Source organism: Leptonychotes weddellii, chromosome 8 (assembly GCF_054177405.1).
Source record: "Leptonychotes weddellii isolate Sample4059 chromosome 8, ASM5417740v2, whole genome shotgun sequence".
Classification (NCBI taxonomy): Eukaryota; Metazoa; Chordata; class Mammalia; order Carnivora; family Phocidae; genus Leptonychotes; species Leptonychotes weddellii.
The window spans coordinates 43904637-43925201 of NC_138376.1; the positions used below are offsets into that span (position 1 = coordinate 43904637).

Below are 20565 nucleotides of genomic sequence, written 5' to 3' on the forward strand. Positions count from 1 at the left end.
CTTCCCTTTGGGACAGTGGTCTCTAAGCATTAGGAGGTGTAAATGTGCAGATTCCTGGGCCTCACTCCACACCGACTGAATCAGAATCTGCAGGTGGGACCCAGGAATCTTCACTTTGGAACAAATGAAAGGAAATATGAATCTGTGAACCATGCTTTGTAAAGCCTTGGTTTAGGGGAGAGGGGGTTATGATGTATTTGGGGATGGTTTTCACCCAAAACTGTAAAGTTTTGCAAAGGCTCTGTTTAAAGTGGTATCTTAGCCAGCTAAAAACTTCTCCAAACCAGTGATTAGTTGAGGTTTGCTGTTAAAGGTGTATAATTTTTCTTTAATAGATTGTCGGATGTGTATTTGTGTTCATTGATTTGGGGCACTTTGTTAAGCTGGTTATTAAATGATATCCTTTACATACCCCAACAAGGGGCCGTTGTGGTGATCTATTGTTGTTCTGTGGTTTAATGGGTTTATTTAGGAGTCTTTCACAAGATTTTGTGTGTGTGTGTGTGTGTGTGTGGGAGCTTTCTTCACCATTGCCAGTGCGTATTGTGCTTTGTCCTTTTATTTCAATTCCAGTATAGTTAACATATAATGTTACATTAGCTTCAGGTGTTCTCTGTCCTCATTTTAACTTAGAAGGATTTCCGGGATGGGGGTGAATTGAATTGTATCCTGCCCCTTCTTCACGGTGGACTAAAGTATGTTGGTAATGGGATTCCATGTTCCTTAGGACAAATATTTCAGGTTTCTGAATATTGGTATATTTGGAGAATATTTATCTTGATATTTTGTGCAAATAAAAGAATGACATACTTTATAAACTATGGGCCTTGCTTTGAGAATCACAGATGGAATTAATAAAAAGATTTGAAACCTTTTTTTGGTACTTGCAGAGTGAAAAATTATAGTATAACTTGGATGAATAAGCTTAATAAGGTATTAAGCTGAAGTTTAAAATATTCTTAAGTTTTAAATAGTCTTTTAAATTTTAAATGTAGAGAATCTGTGTATCTTTGCCTGAAGAATAAAAAATATACAATCAATGCATTGTGTATTCATCTCGATCCAACATCTTCTGTTTATCCCTAGGGGTTGGCAAAGGAAGGTTCAAAGTTCTGATAGTGCAAATGAAGAATTATATGTAATAAGTGCAATTACAGTAGTAGAAGAAACCTATTAAAAACATTTCTTCTACATTTTTAGTGATAACACTTAAATGATAATTAATGAAACCTTAATTCTATTTCAAAATAAATTCAGAGACAGAGCCTTCTGCTTCTTTCTGTAAACTAATACTTGACTCCTTCAGGTAATGCTTATGCAGTAAAGGTAACAAACTGTTCTTTGCTTAAGATTTCTTCAGATACAAAAAGGACATTATGGTGTTGCTTCTTGATTTACTCTGGTTTGAATTTCTTAGTTCACTCTCATTAATCTAATTTTCCCATCTTTAATCCACATGGTGGCACAGCAGTCTTTATGTGGTTTGCAAAATATATAGTATCTGGAACCAAACAGCATGCTGAAGGGAAGGAATAATAAGGATGTGGAGGTGCAAAAATGAGTTCTTTCATTTAAATTTTTTTTTTTTTTTTGAAATGTACATACAGAGAACTGCACTATTTGTAAGTGTACTGTTTGATTTTGCAAAGCCAGTAACTTTGTGATCTCAAATGAGAATGTTACCGTAACAAAAACGTCAAGATTTTGCTCTCATTTTCTCTTAAGTAGTATAGGTGTGTCTCCACCCACCCCCTGCCCCGCACCCCACTATTGGAAAGTAGAAATCTTTGAAACCTCTGAAAACTTTCTTAAACTAAGATGGCATAAAGTGAAGAAGCAATTACCATTAATTTATATGGAAAATTTTTTAGCATTTCCAGACCAAAAAAATAACCCCTTTTAGGCTTTTTTGATACCTTAGGACACATCTTGCTAACGGATGCACAAAATAAATCAAGATATGGTACAGGTGCTTGCAGATAATTCAAAGCTGTGGCAGTGAGATGCTGAGTTTAGTTCCCGGGGAAGGAGCTTGCTTGGCTGTGCTACTCTTGCTGCTTGGGGTGCATGTTGGGGTGCAACAAGACAAACACTGTACAGTAGTTTGGCTTTTTAAATTTTTTTTTTTTGTATAAGCTCAAATCCTCTTCAGTTTTCCTTCAGTTAGTGAAAATGGGTACTAATGTAGGTTTTTTGTTAAAGTGAAGTGATGTGAATGCAAGTTTTCCAAGAGTGAGAATACCTCTCTGATCCCTTATTCAGCCACCATCTTTCTGTCTTTGAAACTGCAGATATTTTAGTTTTTTACTCCCAGAAAACTTATTTTAGCTAAGAGCTGATGACATTTTCACAGTGCTGCTTTAGATACAAAGATACAAAAACTGCTGAGACAACGTATTGTAATCTCAGTAATAGCACATGAGATTTAGGTTTCAGCCAAGGTTATTGGTATTATGTGAAATCATTGAGCATGTAGAAATAGTGAAGAAAATCAAGGTGTAATTTCATAAATAACTTCAGAAGCACGTAGGTGAAAGGATAATACTTTAACTACAGTAGAAAGGGGTCATGGGCAAAAGTATCAAGGTATCTTTTGGCTGGGTGTCTTGGGCCTGTAATTAGGTCAATAAATAAAAATAATGTTGGAACTCATGATATGCAAAGTCCTGAAGGAAGTACTCTAGAACTACAAAGATTAATTGGAAATATATCCTACCTATAAGTGTCCATATTTCAATGTGGGAGATAAAATAGGTGATGAGAACTGTGTAAATAGTTATAGTAGAGGGACGCCTTGGTGGCTCAGTCGGTTAATCAACTGCCTTTGGCTCAGGTTGTGATCCCAGAGTCCTGGGATCGAGTCCTGCATCAGGCTCCTTGCTTGGGGGGGAGCCTGCTTCTCCCTCTGCTGCTCCCCCTGCTTGCGCATGTGCTCTCTCTCTGACTAAATAAATAAAATCTTAAAAAAAAAAAAAAAGTTCTAGTAGAAAGTAGTTCTTTTATAAAAAGTACATGGTGCTATTTTTAAAAAAGGCAGACTTTTTGGCATAAATAACATTTAGTATTTGTATTTAAAAGCGCATTTTGAAAAGAAATAAGGAAAGCATCAAAATGGGAAAAGCAGAGAGGATTATGTGTAGTTCTGGAGGATAAAAATTTTTTAAGTAGAAGAGAAAGAGTGGGCCGGATAGTGTAGATCTTGAGCTGTGGCCTAAATTTGAACTTAAAGTAGTCAGTTGGGAACCATTCGAAATTTTTGAACTGGGTAGGACTACAGAAGTAAACTATATCCCTAACTTCTATATATGGAAATATATCAAAAAAAATGTATTATATATAAGGTTTTATTTATTTAATTTTTTTTTTTAAAGATTTTATTTATTTATTTGACAGCGAGAGAGGGAACACAAGCAGGGGAGTGGAAGAGGGAGAAGCAGGCTTCCCGCTGAGCAGGTAGCCCCATGTGGGACTCGACCCCAGGACCCTGGGACCATGACCTGAGCAGAAGGCAGACGTTTAACGACTGAGCCACCCAGGCGCCCCTATATTTAAGGTTTTAGATTAGAGTTGTGCATCTATGCTCAAATCCATATTCTTTGTTTTAGACTGGGGTAAACTACATTTCTTATAGACCATATCTTAGTGTATTGACATCCACTTACACTTGACCGTCGAGCAACATGGGTTTGAATTACATGGGTCCACTTGTATGCAGATAAGATTTTTTACAGTACTTTAAATATATTTCCCTTATGATTTCCATAATACTTTAGCTTTATTGTAAGAATACAGTATATAATATATACAACATACAAAATATGTATTAACTGTTACTGTTGAGACTTCCAGTCAAGAGTAGGCTTTTAGTAGTTACATTTTGGGGGAGTCAAAAGTTACATGTAGATTTTCAATTCTGTGTGGTGGGAGGGAGGGTCAGAGCCCATAACCTTCATGTTCTTCAAAGGTCAACTGTAGTAGTAGGTAATTGGTGTCTGGCTTTGTATGAGAATCATTTTTCTGACAGGAGTGAAAGCTTTTTGTGTCATTAGAAAAAAATTTTTTTTAACTTAGAATATTAATTCAGCTGTGTTCCTAAACTATTTTGCTTGTGCCTGTGCTCCTAGCCCTAATTATGTGGCCTTGGGGAGTAGAATCCCTTGATTTTGTTATTGGTACAAAACGGATGAGAAGAATGATGGTTTACTGGTTGATGGAGCAAATTCAAATAAAATACCTTTAGTTGGAGGACTACATGAATTTATACTTGTTAAGAACATAAGCAGTCATTATAAACATTTTAAGAAACCATGTTTGACATTTATATAATAAACATTTTTGGGGGGAATTAATAACTTACTTTTTGGTTAGTGTTATGAGTTATTCAGAGTTGGGGACAAAGCAGTAAGTCCATTTTCTCTTATTGAAGGAATACAAAGTATCTCAAAAACTTAGATAATAAGGCATTGATTTAAAAATAGTATGTAGGGGGGCGCCTGGGTGGCTCAGTCGTTAAGTGTCTGCCTTCAGCTCAGGTCATGATCCCAGGGTCCTGGGATCGAGCCCCGCGTCGGGCTCCCTGCTCAGCGGGAAGCCTGCTTCTCCCTCTCCCACTCCCCCTGCTTGTGTTCCTGCTCTCGCTGTCTCTCTCTGTCAAATAAATAAAATCTTTAAAAAAAAATAAAAATAGTATGTAGGGTTTCCTGGCTGGCTCAATTAGTAGAGCATGCGACTCTTGATCTTGGGGGTGTGAGTTCAAGCCCCATGTTGGATATAGGGATTACTTAAAAATAAAATTTAAAAAAAAATTGTTTTTTTAAGATTTTATTTATTTATTTGACAGAGTGCACAAGTAGGGGGAGCTGCAGGTAGATGGAGTGGGAGAAGCAGGCTCCCTGCAGAGCCTGATGTGATGTGGAGCTGGGCAGGATCCTGGGATCATGATCTGAGCTGAAGGCAGACACTTGACCCACTGAACCACCCAGGCGCGCCCCTCCCCCCCCAAATAGTAGTATGTATACTTTGAACTTAGCCTCAGAATTATAATGACCACACAGCCAGTTACATATTTAGAGAACCAGGTGTAGCTCACTTAGTTTTCTCATTTGTTAAATGGAATAATAGTAATAATTCACTATTTCACCTTGTAAAGTAATTAGGGATTAAATGAAATAATATATATGAAAAGTTCAGCACAGTGCCTGTATAGAGCCCATACAGCAATGACAAATGTTATTGATTAGTAGTAAAATAAATGGAATACTAAAATGTTTTGATTCTTTAAGTCATTATGGTAAAACTTTTCCCGTATCCAGTGTGAAAATTAGCTAAAGTGTAGAGTGTTTGCTTCTGAGTAATATTTTCCTTTGGGATACTTCTCTTTTTAACCCAGCCTCTGCCTTTTTGGTGGTCTCAAATATGTGTCTTCATCTTCTACCACTCTTTCACTTATAAGTTCACAATTATTTGTTGAGTGAATGAATAAGTATTTTAAATGACTCTTGCTTTTTCTCATTTTTGGTTTTTCTATCTTGGTTCTTTTTATTCTTTTAATTAGTGTGAATCATGAAGTTACTTTTCAGTAGTTCAGAAATGGTTTCATATTAGTCTAATGGTTGACCCCAGTAGTAAATTTCTAATAGTCTTCTCTCATCATTCCCTGCTCTTGTCCTTTCTACTATTTCTGCAGCTATTTTTAAATCCCATCTGTGACCATTTTCCTTATTCTGGTTTTTTGTTTTGGGGGGGTTTTCTTGTTTATTTGTTTTTCCCCATTCTACTTTTTGCTTTATATTCTATTACCTTCTTTCATCTCCCTTTTTTCTCTGTCTGTTCATGGAAGCTTTCTCTGCCCCACCTCTGTGTATTTCTGATAACCTGAGACTTTCTTGGTGTGCTGTTTCTATGGACGTACATTTCTTGAAGAGACAAAATGTAATGTGATTATATGAACAGGAGAAGCTATCATATTTTTACTTCTTCTACTTTCTTTTTGTGTTTTTTGTTTGTTTGTTTTAATTCTTATTTATTTATTTGACACAGAGAGAGAGAGAGAGAGACAGCTAGAGAGGGAACACAAGCAGGGGGAGTGGGGGAGGGAGAAGCAGGCTCCTGGCTGAGCAGGGAGCCCGATGCAGGGCTCGATCCCAGGACCCCGGGATCATGACCTGAGCCGAAGGCAGATGCTTAACGTCTGAGCCACCCAGGCACTCCTCTACTTTCTTTTTGGATTGAATGTATGATATTTCCCATAGCAGTGGTATATTTTAGTCTTAAGGTAGGTGGTTCATCTCTGTTGATCGTAATTGGAAACTACTCTTTCCCTCTTTTCCTCTTTTTTAAACCTCCACTTTTACAGCTCATGCAAAAATCTTAATTATTTATTACATGATCCCTGCCCAGAAGTTCTGCTCTCTGGTTTTATTTTAGTGGCTAGATAAAACCTGTCTGAAAGGATAGCAGTTTTCTGCTTGGGGAGAAGTTGTAGCCTAAGAGAGAAACAAGTTACGTTTGAGACTGGATGCCTCTTCTCAGGAAGAGGATCTTTAACTAGATCTTAGCTTCTGTCTTCTGACTCTATTCTTTTTCTGTTAGTTTTTACACTAAATATATCACTTTGGTTTGCCAACAGTCAGCTTTCTGCATCTTAAGAAATCTCTCCCTCAGCTGAATTCGCCTCCTATGTTCCTTACTCTTGTTCTCAACATACTAGATTTTTAAAAATAATATTCTTTACTCATGGCTTTTACTGCCTCTTTTTCTTTTTTAAGATTTTATTTTTAAATAATCTCTACATGCAGTGTGGGCCCGAACTCACAACCCCAAGATGAGGTTGCATGCTCTGCTGACTAAGCCAGCCAGGTGCCCCTACTGCTTCATTTTCTACTTAATTTTTTTAGAGCGTAGCTTCTGTATGCTTGCTACTTTATTAAAAGTTGCTCTCAGGCATTTTAAAAATCTTGTTGCCACATTCAGTGGCAGTTTTTTTGGTTGTCAGCATTTTGGGCCACATTAGCATTGACAACTTTTTGTTGAGGTTTTCTCTAGCTTCTTTGAATTTATGCATTCCCGATTCTTCTCCAGTCCCTGATTACCTGCTTAGCAGTTCTTCCTGAGTCCCTAAAATTCCGGCATTTTCTCGAGAACCTTCTTAAATCTCTTCTTTCTCCTCTTTGCTTTCTTTGTTGGCTCTGTCACAGTTTCAGTTTAGTCTTTTAGGGGAGCAACTCCCAAATCTGTTTATCTAGCTGTGTTCATACATCCAGATTACAGCCCTGGATTTCCAGCTATCTGCCAGTTACTTTTGGGTACCACTGGTACATCAGCCCATTATGTCTAAAAGAATGTCAGCTTCCTGTTTCTGTATTCCAGATTTATACTAAATGGCATTAGTATCCTTCCAGTTGCCCAAGGGTGAAACTTTAAGGACTTTTTTGATTCCTTCTTATTGTTGGGGTTTGGTTTTGTTTGGGGGGGGGGTGTTTTTTTATAGCCTATCTTTTTTTCCTCATTCTACCCATGTATTCTCTTGTATGTGTACCACAACATATTCTCTTTGCCATTATTTTAGTTTTGTATTATTGGACTGATTGATTATCCTGCTTTCCCCATTTTCCATACTTGTCTGTGTGATTAATCTATTTAAAGCACAGCTCTCATGTTTTTCCTGTCTTTGTATTTATTGATTCCCTTTTGCCTGTAGAATAAAATCTAGGCATTTAGGCCTAGCATTCAAGGCCTGGTCTGTGATGCAGTCAGAATGGTTCCAAAGAGGATGAAGAATCAGGTTTGATGTTTGACTATAGGAGTGGGAGATAAAGCTGAACTGTTAGTCAAAGAACTGCATGTTTTTGAGCTTGGTTATCTAACATAATTAATACTCATCCCATCTAAAAAGCATTGAATCATACTATCTGCTATCTGTGTCCTTGTAGCAGTGTTCCTTTATTATTAATCTTTTCCTCAAAAAAATCAACATTGTCGTAATATTCTACCGAGGTTTAAACTCTTAGATCTTATCGTTTCTTATGCATGTATCTGAATATTTTTCTCTTTGTTCTCATTACTTACTGCCACCCATAGGCTTCTTCTTTAGAGGAATTTTTGCCAATCCCAACCAAAAATGGGATGTTTTAAATGACTAGTTTAGTTTGAATAACTATAAATGATTTGTTAATTTGCTCAATTCTTTCATAGGAAGGACCATTAAGACCTGTTCTTGAATACATTGATCTGGTCAGCAGTGATGATGAAGAACCTAGCACCTCTCATAGTGATGTAAGTACATTATATTTGATTTGCATTTCTTTCACTTCTGTGATTTAAAAGACATTGCCTAAAGAGAGTTATCAAGTCAATGATCGCTGTTTTTAGGAGCTATAGTATTTTAGAGAATGGCCCATTTCTGTAGAATGAACCACAAAGGTGTCCAGTGAGTCCTGGCCCAAAATATCTCCTACTTCCAGTTTTGTTTCTTTACTTTCAGTGAGGATGTGAAAGGATAACACGACACAGGAAAGTTCTAAGCCTTGAAGATGGTATCTGATAAAAGGAAAATGGAATAAAAACTGCAAGCTTCTTGGCTCCTTGTGCCCTTCTCCCCTTCTCCTTTCCTGTCTCTCCTCAGGTGCCATGTATAACTGGATCCTTTTCTTCCAGAACCACCTGGCCACAGAAAGTTTGTTTTACCTTGGAAGGAAGGATATGTGAAGATCCTTTAGGAAATGGAATGTGGGAAAGGGTTTAGGTGGCGTAGTATTTCAGTCATCATTCCTTTTAACCTTGTTTATCCCTCACATATTTAAAGTTTTTTTTTCTTACCTGTGATTTTTTTAGTTGTGGGTTTGACCCTTAAACTAATACTTCCCTTACTCTGAGAATCAAACTAGCTGAGCCCTTTGTAGCAATCTTGTCTTTCATTTGTCTTAGCCCAAATTTCTGTTAATGGGCTATTTTCTTGATGGGTTGAGAACTCCTGGCTCTTGTTCAAGGTGGCCAGAAAACTTCTTTCTCTATGATACAGGGGATTGAGACTTGGACTTGGAATCAGTATACGTAGGTTTTAGTCTGAGCTTTACTCCTTATTAATTCTGTGACTTCGGATAAATTAGGAAGCCTTTAACCTTAGTTTCTTTATCAAATAAGAGTAATACCTACCTCACAGGGTTGTTGTGAGGACAAAATGAGGTAAAAAATACATAATGTAAGCTCCTTGGAAACTACGAGCAATAAAGTAGGACTATGCAACTGGAAGGTTTTGTTATGCATGGAGACTGAACAGGAGAAAATTTTAAAGGGGCTTAAAAGTGACTCTGCAGTGGGGACTTTTAGAAATATTTTTTGTTCTCAGTGGAACTTTTCCCAAGTTCTCTGTACCATTTTTAGCTTCTACTTGTTGACTTACATACATTGAATGGGATTTTTTTAATCACCAGTAGTCTCACCACCTCTTCTTATCCTAGCATGGGACCAAGCAGCAGGCCAGGATGGCAGCACTTGAACTGGGCTTGTTTTCACTCTCTTTTTTCATAGACAGAGTGCCACATTAATGGCCATAGTTGGTATTGGGTTTTTGGGTAGTGAAGCTTGTGGATTTGACTTCTCTGATCCCCTTGCTGATCTGTAGTGGATTGCATCTTTCATTGTTGTTATAATAATTTAAAAAATTGAGTTCTACTTACTGGACATGCATCTCTGCACTTGAAAGTTAACATATTAAAAGCATTTTTTTTTCTTCCTTGGTTTTCTTGTTCATGTGGATAACCCAGAGAATGCCTGAGTCTAAGGTGCCATCCTCTGAGAATCATCGCCCAGAAATGTGCTCTAGCTGCAGTGTTCCTCTTCCCATTGGAGACAGCAGCTCCTCCTCTGGGAGTTGCACCAGCAGTCCACAAAGGATAGTTTCTCAACCTTCTTCTGTTGAGAACCCATTGGAGAACCAGAAAAATGATCAAAATAATTCAGATATTAAGATCTCTGAGACAGAGACACTTAAACCATCACAAAATTATCAGACTCAGCCTTCATCTCCAGTTCTGGTCCCCCAAGAATCTTTGGCCTCTTCAGAGGTCAAGGAGGATTTACCTGTAGAGTCTTCTTCAGTTTCACAGCATGGACAGGATGCCATCCTTTATCTTCAGACACAAGTGGCTGAGATGTCCCGAGTGATCCGTGATCTGCAGTCTAGGAGCTGTTTTAGATTTCATCATTCTAGGCCAAGTGAGAACTCCTCAGTGCCATGGGATATCTCCACCTCCAAGGATGAAAATTTATCCACAGTTGATGAAGAAGCTGACTGCAAATCCCCCTCAGCTGATGACAAAGGGCAGCCAACTGACCCCAGTCAGTCTAGTTTCACAGGTCTTTTGAAAAGAATGGAACAGAGAGGTGTTATAAAGAGAGTAACGTTACAGTCTGAAGCAGAATCGTGTGAAGGGAAGCCTGATTATGTGACCTCTAAGAAACGTTTGGTTCCTCCATTGCATCCTCTTCTGAGAATTGCCACCACTGAGGTTTTTAAAGACCCTGCTGATTGCCATCCTTCTTCCTTCATGGGGCACAGGGTATATCCTGTGGCCAAGGATACCTCTCCTTTCCAACCAAATCCACCAGCTGAGGGCCCTATTGTAGAAGCATTAGAGCACAGCAAAAGAGGAAGCACAACATCTCCTCTAGATTCTACCTCAAAAGAAATGGAGGTCATGGGTTGTAGATTCTACCATGCAGCTTCCATTGCAGCCCGAGCTGCTAGCTACATGGCCTATATGACTCAATATCAGCGTAAACTCTGGGAAGATATGGAGGATCTGGTTCATGACCCAGAGTTTGATCGTGGAAAAGCAAGATGTATAATATCTGATGGTATGGATGCAGGCCTTTGGCAGCTTTGTACTACTAGGGACATAATGGATTCTGTAGTCAGAGTTATGGCAATGGCAATAGACTACAGAAGACAAGCCTGGCTCCGCCTTACATCTCTCACTAAGAAAACCCAGGAGAAGATATCACACTTGCCCTTTGATGGTACTTCCCTCTTTGGACAAGATGTGAATGCTGTTGTTGCAGAAGAAAACAGTATTAAAGAAAATGACTATAGAGACCACAACAAATACTATAACCAACATCGATACTTTTATAGTCATGATCAGAAAGCACATTATCACAATAGAGGGTATTCCAAAGGAGATTGGTACAAACCTCGAAACCACCCCTATAGATACAGAAAAAAGGGAGAATCCCCCGAACGCCATGGGTACAAGAATTAATAGCCTGTTTGCGTTCAGCAGCATAGTCATCCAAGATCCTAACTATTTTACTTGCTATTCCCCACTCAAACAGGATCTACAGGTAGGAGGTCACCTCAGAAACTGATGCATGTCTGGAATTATCACAGCTAACATTTAAATTCTAGACTTTTCAAATGAAGTATATAATAAAGAGACTCATGTTTTATTGGCCAAGTGAGCAGTAGAGACTTTCATCTAAGTTGGGTTGGACAAAGGTTTACCCATTATTTCTGGTCCAGAATAAGTTCAGAGGAGGGTACTCAGGAATCTGAATCCTCTTGTGATTAAAGAAAAATATAAAGATTTGTTCCTCAGGAAAATCTTACTGATAAACTGAGGACTGGCCGATTTGGGGTCTGGAAATAACCTACTGTTAGATCTTTGTTTACTAATACCAGAGGCAGATCCTTCGTTTTTAGGTCATCAGTGCTTCCTTGTTCAGGCGTCAGCTTGTCAGATCTTCACAAAATGACAAGTCTGTTGTACTCTGTTTATGTCAGGATGATCAACTTATCAAGAGTCCATCCTACTCTCAAGCTCTCTCAGACTTCAGAATCAACATGAAGCTGTATGTCAAGAACTGGAATACAAATAAAATTTTGCCAAATCCAGTTTGGTTCCAGTGGGATGGCTAGATGTTACAGGTCTACTGTGGACACCAGCTGGAAAAAGACTTTCCTACCTGTAACATCTCTAGAAATTTTCACAGTAACTATCTATCGAGACTGATGGCTACCGTGTCATTACCACTCAGAGCTACATGTGAGAGAATTCTTTGTTACCATCACGCCTAAGTCTCCATCCTATCAAGCTCTCAGATGTAAAGAAGCTGTGAGACCCAGTCATGGTGTTCTCTCAGGATATTCTGGGCCTTTCACCAAGATGACCTCCTTAAACAAACCTACCTTCTAATCAATTAACTTTTTTGAGCTTGATAATTCATCACTCTAAACACAAAAAAGATACGTACATTAGTGCCCTGGATATAAAGGATGTTATACCATCCAGGCATGCAAATCTGAACTCTATAAGAGAATTCCAAACATGCCTGACAATCTGGTCCTCTTACTGAAATAAAGAAAGAGGGATGCCATCAAACTAGATGATACTGAGAATCCTTAAGTGTTAAGAGTCTTACTGTGGATGTCATAAAGAGAACATCTCACACAGCTCTGTTTCTGGATATCTATGTACATGATGATATCCATTAGAGATTTCTTAAAAGTCTGAAATCAAGACTTCAACAACATGTTCTTGGTTTACTGGTCCCTTAATCTAGTCAGACTCTTATCACGAGAGACGACTTATCATTTTGCTCCCAGTTGGTTCCATTAATAGTTCTTCACAATTCTGGAACTGGCAGCAGATACCTCAGTTGTATATCCCACAGTATCTTTTTAATCTCAAGGCAGTGGCTGTACAGTATACCAGCCCTTAGATCCTCGTTTTCACAGCATGACTTCAAAAATGGAGAAAGTGTCAAGTTTGAGGGGTCTGAATACATCACCTAATATTATTTGCTTGGCAGCCAAAAAAAAGTTTTTTTATCAACAGACTTAAAATTTTGTAACTTGATTTGTCAAACATCTTCATTTATTTCATCTGCTTGATCAAAATATTTTGGGTCTACTGTTAGTGGAATATAACACTGTTTTAGGGTTCGTGTGGTTTCTGTTTCTTGCCATAGTTCTTGCACAGTGGTGACTGACATTTTCCCTAGTGCCCCACTTTTTGATGGTTGAAGCTCATTCCCCCTCCATTGTAACTATCTTCACCCTTTTTACTACTTCTCTTTCTCTCCCTATTTGTGCTAGAGGTTGAAGACGCAAGCATCCCTACTTAGAAGAAGCTATTTTATTTTGTCAGATAATTTCAGAGTACTGTATTGGTCCTATTTTTAGATTAAGCCTAAACAACAGGCTTGATATAGGAAATCGTCTTGCAAGCAAATTTGGTCAAGTCATATCTAGAGTTAGCATTTACCTTTATTTTTGTATATTTTCCACAGTGTTTTACTTCTGCCTTTTTTAGGTCCATGTCATTGATGTAGAAACTCTTCCAAATTAAACTCTAGAAGAGCATTGATTAACTACCTTTAACAAGGGCCTAAAAAAATCATAGATTTTTATAGTTTACAGTATATATCACATCAGTCAAGCAGTCTCATGTGCCCTTGACATGGCACTGTAGGTTTTTTGTTTGTTTTTTTTTTAAGATTTTATTTATTTATTTGACAGAGACTGAGAGAGGGAACACAAGCGGGGGAGTGGGAGAGGGAGAAGCAGGCTTCCCGCGGAGCAGGGAGCCCGATGCGACGCTCGATCCCAGGACCCTGGGATCATGACCTGAGCCGAAGGCAGCCGCTTAATGACTGAGCCACCCAGGCGCCCTGGCACTGTAGGTTTTTTATGAAAGGAATAGTCACAGGTGAACTTACTGGAGAGAGAAGACCTTGGAACTGTTCTATGTGGCTGCATAGTTGTTCCTAATTAGCCAAGGCTACTTAAGTCTGTTCCCACTTTTCCATTTCTCCCCTTTCTTTCCCTGAATTAGATACTGGGTTACAAATGTGTTGATTTTTGAGGTACTCTTATTTCCCAAAATCTAAACCAAAGTAAATGATGCTTGAAGATGTGATTCTCTGAAACTGCAATGGCATTTCCGCTTAACATGCTCCTTTTAAATTTTTTGTTTTGAATTGTGGTCAGAAAAAAGACAACATAAAATTTACCACCTTAACCATTTTTAAGTGCACAGTTCACTAGTGTTTGCTGTGTTTACATTGTGTAGCTCCTCCTTAAATATTTATAAAACAGCATTGCTGTTCTCTTCCTCTTGTGTTATTTATGTTGCTCAGTATTAAAGTAACATTGCTTTACCACTCTCTCACTGATAAGCGCAAACATCTCCAGAAAATTTTCCTAAAAGTGGAAAGATATTGCGGAATCATCGAATTGTTGATCAAGTAGATAACTTCTGAAAGGGATTTGTTGAGTGGGGACTGTCTCAGAATGCAGTAGAATGGGAACAGCTTTTAGCTATAGATGAGTTGGTCTCTTGATTGCAGAAGAAACAATATCCTAATCTGTTTATTTTAAAATCTTTCTCTGGTACACTTGGATGATGATGGTGTTAAAAAGGGGACTTGATGTAGGGAGACAACCCCTAAAGCATACGGAATTCAAAATTAGATGTTAAGTTTTCATACTGTGCCTGCCACAGGAAGCTCCATTAGGTAAACCTTGGAGGTTTAAATATCTCTAGATTTTCTAGGAAGCTTTGGGATAATTGCAAATTTAATGATTTGGTATTCTCAATGGGGATGCGTCTAATGATCCTTTTTCTTCAAAATGTTATTTCTCCACTAGACATGAAATGTATGTGAAGACAATATGATTTCTTGCAGTTATTGTGTACAGAGAAACTGTTTCCATTGTTATATGAAGTGCCTTTTTAAATTTCACCCTATTGTTTAAAACTTAACATTTTGATGTCTTGCATATGTTGCTGGTGATATTTATGTGAGTTCTGTACAGTGATTTTTTTTAATCTTGTAGTTTATTCATCATCTGTACAATTGCACTAAATGTACTCTCCTTCTGAATGTTAATTTGTTTTCTTTATAGCACTGTTAATCCATTTCAGAAGGTTGTAGAGTATGCCCCTCCCCCTTTATTTAAATAACTTCAGAGTAGTTCTTTTTAGTTATTAGTGATTGGCTCAGTTTCCTGAGCATTAAGGCAGCTTTGTTTTCTATCTGCACGTTCTAGGTTTTCGGATTGAGTCATTTGTCTCATAACTAACCTTGTTCTAAGCCATGGTAACACAACTTATATTTGATAAGTGGATGTGTTTACTTGGTAAGAAGAAACAAGAATATTAGGAAAAGCAGTAAATTTGCTGACACTTTATCCTTCCTTTTTAGACAGTGAGACAGTTTCCTTATCAGTGTAATTGCATTTAAACTTTTTTTTTTTTTAACTGCGTGGCAGCTTCTTTATAATTCCATTTATTTACTTAGCCCTCAAGATAACATTTTGAGGGGAACATAAACTCTTTCAGGATACTTGGATACTATTTAGTATATTACATTAGTACTATACTAACAATTTACTGAATGATACCTAAGTGACCTGATTGATAATGTCCTTAAGGGCCCAATACATCAGGATAACCTCTCAGGTACTAAAAATGAGGAGGTTGGAATAGACACAATCCAGAATCCCTTTTAGTTATAAAATTGGATACAGAGTTAAATGACACATTCACTATTCTTGAGGATATAATTTAGTGGGATTCTGATGAAGGTTAGAAATTATGGACTAGAACTTTGTAGAAATAGTTTAAAGATTGCAATAACTGAAAACTTTTTTTTTTTTACGTGAGGCATATTTTGCCCCAGACTTGCACTGTTTTAGGTTTCCTTGTCTTTTGAAATTTACCATTCTTAATGTTAGTGGCTAGTCCAATAATTGATTGTGATATCTGTGTGCATCTTATGCATGTCAATCAGTTGGCCAGGTCCATTCTATATAGTTTCCATTTGTGGATACAGAAACCAATTAATTCTTCCGTTTTTCACTTAAGAAAATATACAGGCGGAAGTTTTATTTAACTGATGATGATCACTGTTGAATGCAAATCTTTTAGTTATTTTTCCAGAAATAATGAGTTTTGTAAGCCATTAAAATATTCTTTTATGGAATTTCCCTTCCTGGATGAATGATAAGAATATTGTTTTATTAAATTTTTTTTCTCCTGTTGATTAATGGGATAATATTTTTGTACTACTTTGTGTTTTTGTTTGCTTGACTTTATAGTAATGAAAACTTTTTTATAGTAGTGTTTGGTACCATTGAGATTTCTTATTACTGGAAATTATATGTTTGCTTCCAGTGGGGTATATCTGGAAGTGATCACAGTCCAACTGTGTCCTTTTGATGTTATCATATTAATTGTTTCATTCTTTATATTGATCTTTTCTTCTCCTTTATGTAACACCTCTTTCTAGAAGGATGTCTGATCTTCCCTTAATCTCTTTGATGTAGATTATATTTTTTATTCTACCAGTAAATACTAGCCAGGATTTGATGTGGCTTTGTATTTGTGTACTTAAATACAATGCCTTCAGCATTATTGTAAGAGATTTTCTAGTTTTCTCTTTTGTCCTTTTTTAAAAAAGCAGCCAGTCCAGTCTCTGGAACTATTATTTCCTGGCTCTTGAACTTCAGTCAGTTTTCAATGCCTTCTTATTTAATGGTAGTCTTATTTTTCTCATTTTGCATAGTTTTCACACAAATGTATTACTACATATGGTTTATGGTTAATTGCATCTTAAAAAAATTCTAAGCCCATCACCATGAAGTTATAGAACAGCTCTGACATAAACTGTATCTTAAAATTAACCAGTTTTCTCTAGGTCTTAAGGGCTTTACGTATTTTATTGAGATAACTATTTCAAATGATCTCTTGGATTTTCTAATGCCTTGTCAAGAATTCAGCAAGAATTCTCAGGTTGTCTGTACTTTCTTTTAGGACTTTGGAGATCTCTCAAGTTGTATTGAGTTTTCTAATATTCCTAAGTCTATTCCTTGGTAGCAGTGAAAGTAAATGGTTTATATCTAGTTGTATTTTAAACTCTTCTTTGATCTTAAATGCTTCAAGTGTTATTAATGAGTTCTGTTAGTAGTCTCTTTATAAGACCTATTTTCATGTGCTATTTTTTCCCGTCAGCTATCTATCATACGCCTTCTCTTTTCTGTCATTGCCCATAAGAGTAGCTCTATCACATCATTCAGTTTTGAGGGCTACAGTTAGACCTCTTGTCACCTCCCACTTTTATCTGTGATGGCTATGTTTCACACTACTTAGTGTGCATTTAATACTAATATCCTATAATAACTATCATGTTTGTGGTCCCTTTATCTGTACCACTTTTAATTACTAGGGCAACATGATCTGGGTGATTGGGGGGAGCATTTTCCAAGTCACTAAACAGTCTCAAATTTTCAGTTCCATTTTTTTGAACATATTTAATTACATTAAACATCCTGCTGTTAGGTGTGCAGCCCTTCCTTTCTGCCTTGGTTCGAGTATAGTCAGTGTTTAGTTAGCCTCATTTAGATTCTTAGCAAGAGTTGCATGCAGGTTGGTCTTTGTCTAATGGCTTGTAACAACTCATGTTTACTTTTAGCAAAAATACCTTTTGAGATCTTGGAAGCACCTTGATAGCCTTGGGCCTAACAGTTGTCTTCCTGCCTGGGAAGCAAGTAGAGGAGAGAATTTTCATTTATACAGCTCACATTTACTGCGCTGTGTGCCAAAAGTTACAAGGCGTTCTTGAGGAAGAAATTCACCGTTATTGTGCAGATGAGGAAATGAAACATCATTAAGCATGTTGCTCAAGTGGTGGAGCCTAGCTTTTGAATATTGACTCTATTCCTCCACAGTCTCAGTTTAGCATTGTGTACTAGGCTGCCTCTTTGTATTTTTCACGGCTCAACTCAAGTCTTAACCTCTCTGATAAGCTAATTTGATCTATACTAACCTTTTTCTTCCCTAAATTTTGTGTTTATGGCTGTACTCTCATCCTTAGTACTTGATGTCTTCTATTATCTAATTCCTGGTCATTTCACTTGTCAGATCAGAAACTCTAACCTCTTCATTTTCCCATTGAGATTTCACTGTGTGGGACTAAGATTGTCTTGATGTGTGGTCATTGGCTTGTTTCATATATTCCATTCATTTTCTGCACTGATCATTTTAGTCAAGGGTCTTTTTTGCTGGTTTTTTTTTTTCTTCTGCCTTTTTTGTTAAACCGTTTTGTTTCAGATACACAAAATTTGTTTTTTTGGCGTTTTTTTCTGGCATCTTTAGGATATTGGCTAGAAAGGAAGGTGGAATGGTGCAAAGCACATGGTATTTAAATTCTAAGACCTTGATCTGAGTATTAGCAAGTCACTTATTTTCTGAGCCTCAGTTTTCCTACTCTCAAATGAGGTAACGCCTGGAAGTACTTTGAAATTTCAAAAGCCCAGTATAGATTTCTTTCATAGGTGTGCTGTTTCTACACACGTAGATATAACTGTGGGATGGTATTGGATATAAATACAGATACATTTTAAGATGTATATTTAATAGCATGTAATTGTTCATGTCATCAGATTATGTTCCCCTTGTTTACAGTTTTTAAGGCTCAACCATTAAGCTGTATTACAAGCCCATCAATGGACTAAGTCGTTGAAAGGCATATTTAAAGTAAAATAGTCTCTTTTCTCAAGTACAGGCTAAGAAATGCTCATTATAAACAAGGAAATAAAGAGAATGTAGAATGAAGAGCTAGGTTATGTAGGTATGTGTATATGATTTTTGATGGATGCTGTTTTGTCACTTTGTGTCTGTTGGCAACAATCTTCTATCATAGTTTTCAGTACCTTTGTGCAGGCAGACACTGAGGAAGGTCTGGGGGAACCTGGAGTTAATAAGAGATGGTATATTCTCTTTAGAGAAAGAAATAACAATACGATGTAACTGTCCTGTTTAGAGGCATGAGTGCAATGAAGTTGAACAAAAGAGGGCCATCTAGAGGGATCAGAGAAGCTTTTTTTACTTAGCAGATACTTAAGCTGAGGTCTGCAACATGATTGGAGAAGAGATAGTTGGACCAGTGGAGAATCAGTAGCCAGGCATTGAGATGAATCAGTGCATGCAAAGGCATGTGGAACGTTGTGTCTGGTTTCAGAATTGTAAGGAACAGCCTTTATGGGGGACAGTTGGTGAAGATTAAGTTGAAGAAAGGATAAATTACCCATGAAAATGTATTGGTTCCTAGCTATTCAAAGTGTACCAAGTTTGTGTGGCTATTATTTGTAAGGTTATAGAAGTAGTCTGTCTGGAGTTCGCTTTGTACCAAAATCCCCTGTGACCATCTAGAGCAATTCTTTTTCTTCTCTGAACTGAGACAAAGGAAGGCTTTCAGTCAGTGCACCTCTAGTCCCAGGGACAACTCAAGCAGTGAAAAAGAACTGAGACACTGGTAGAGAACAACTCTGAAGATGAACGGGATGAGCACACTGAAGTGGAATGTGACAGACCATTATGGGTATACAGTTGCATACTTCAGGACCTCCTGTTGGCATTCTGTCCTCAGTGTAGCTAAATGTGGCTCATTTCCCTGTACGTTGGCTTACAGATAATTTAGGGTAGACTTGGGGAAAATTAAGGTATTTCTAAAAATGTTGCTTCATTGGAGTTTGGAGGTGTTGTATTGAAGACAGACCCGTGAACCTTGTGCCAGTGGTATCTCCAGCAGCACCCAAAACACATTTTGTCCACTTCCTGTTTGTTTTTTCTGTGATTTGAGTTTCTTTTCTTGCTTTTGTTGCCACTTTCACCTTTTCTCTTCATAATTCATCCTTTTTCTTTCTGTGCCAGAGTTATAGCAGTGGCACTCAGGGTTAAAGTCATATTCCCCTTTGCAACTTCAGAGATACTTAAAAATGCTCAACTTCCAAATGTTTTTGTTTTGTTGTGTTTTTGTTTTTGTTTTTTATGGTCCTGTACTGAAGGAGAATCAAAGTCACTCTTCCTAGGAGGGGATTTTTATAAGTATAGATATTGGCAATTTACCCAAAAGACAATACAGGAGGAAGAATCTTATTTAATAGGTTTGGTGGTACTAGCCTTCTTAACTGAGTAAAGTACTTTACAGAACGGGGTATATCTGTATGTATGTTTTTTTAAGTTTGCCATATAAAGCAGATGTTCTGTGTACTTTGTATTTGTAAACAATCACCAGTTGGGGGTGGGAAGATGATTGCTTTGTACAAAAGGGTTGTTTCCTGGTTCCAAAGCTTTGCTGCTGGAGATGGTAAATAAACATTGTACTGCTTTGCTGTGTTTATCCCTTCTGCTCTCTCTGTATTTGAATATAAAATACTTGAGAAAAATTGTTGCTTTTCAAAATTATTTTTGGGGGTGGTTTGAGCCATAAGTTGGGCAGAAGGGGCTTCTGGTAAACAGAACTTCTGGGAATGCAAACTATGGACCACAGCTTTAGGATGGGCAATAATAAGCAGGCTTTTAAATTTGAGTTTGTATGGAATAAAGCAGTTGTTTCAGGAATTCTGTTCAAACCCAAGTGCACTGGTCAGATGGATAGCTATAATTAATGATTTACAAAGTTAATTCATTCCACTTGTGCAGTTGGTTGCTCCTTTGAGCTTTCTTTAAACTTGGGATCCCTTCTTTACACAGAAGATAAGGATAATGGCTAGAATAATCA

At 37.4% G+C, this 20565-nt stretch overlaps 2 protein-coding genes across 2 annotated transcripts in view; both read left to right on the forward strand.

The window, feature by feature from the left end:
• Nucleotides 1–20565, forward strand: part of LOC102731372 (E3 SUMO-protein ligase ZNF451) — a 93647-nt gene that overhangs the window by 16119 nt on the left and 56963 nt on the right. Inside the window, exon 2 of the mRNA XM_081827577.1 lies at nucleotides 8194–8274. Coding sequence (XP_081683703.1) covers nucleotides 8194–8274 — 81 coding nt within the window. The remainder of the gene's footprint in view (nucleotides 1–8193; nucleotides 8275–20565) is intronic.
• On the forward strand, nucleotides 8169–20230 carry LOC145715854 (uncharacterized). Its single transcript, XM_081828462.1, has 2 exons — nucleotides 8169–8274; nucleotides 9765–20230. Exon 2 carries the CDS (start codon nucleotides 9768–9770, stop codon nucleotides 11259–11261), a length of 1494 nt encoding a protein of 497 aa, XP_081684588.1. The 5' UTR covers nucleotides 8169–8274; nucleotides 9765–9767; the 3' UTR covers nucleotides 11262–20230.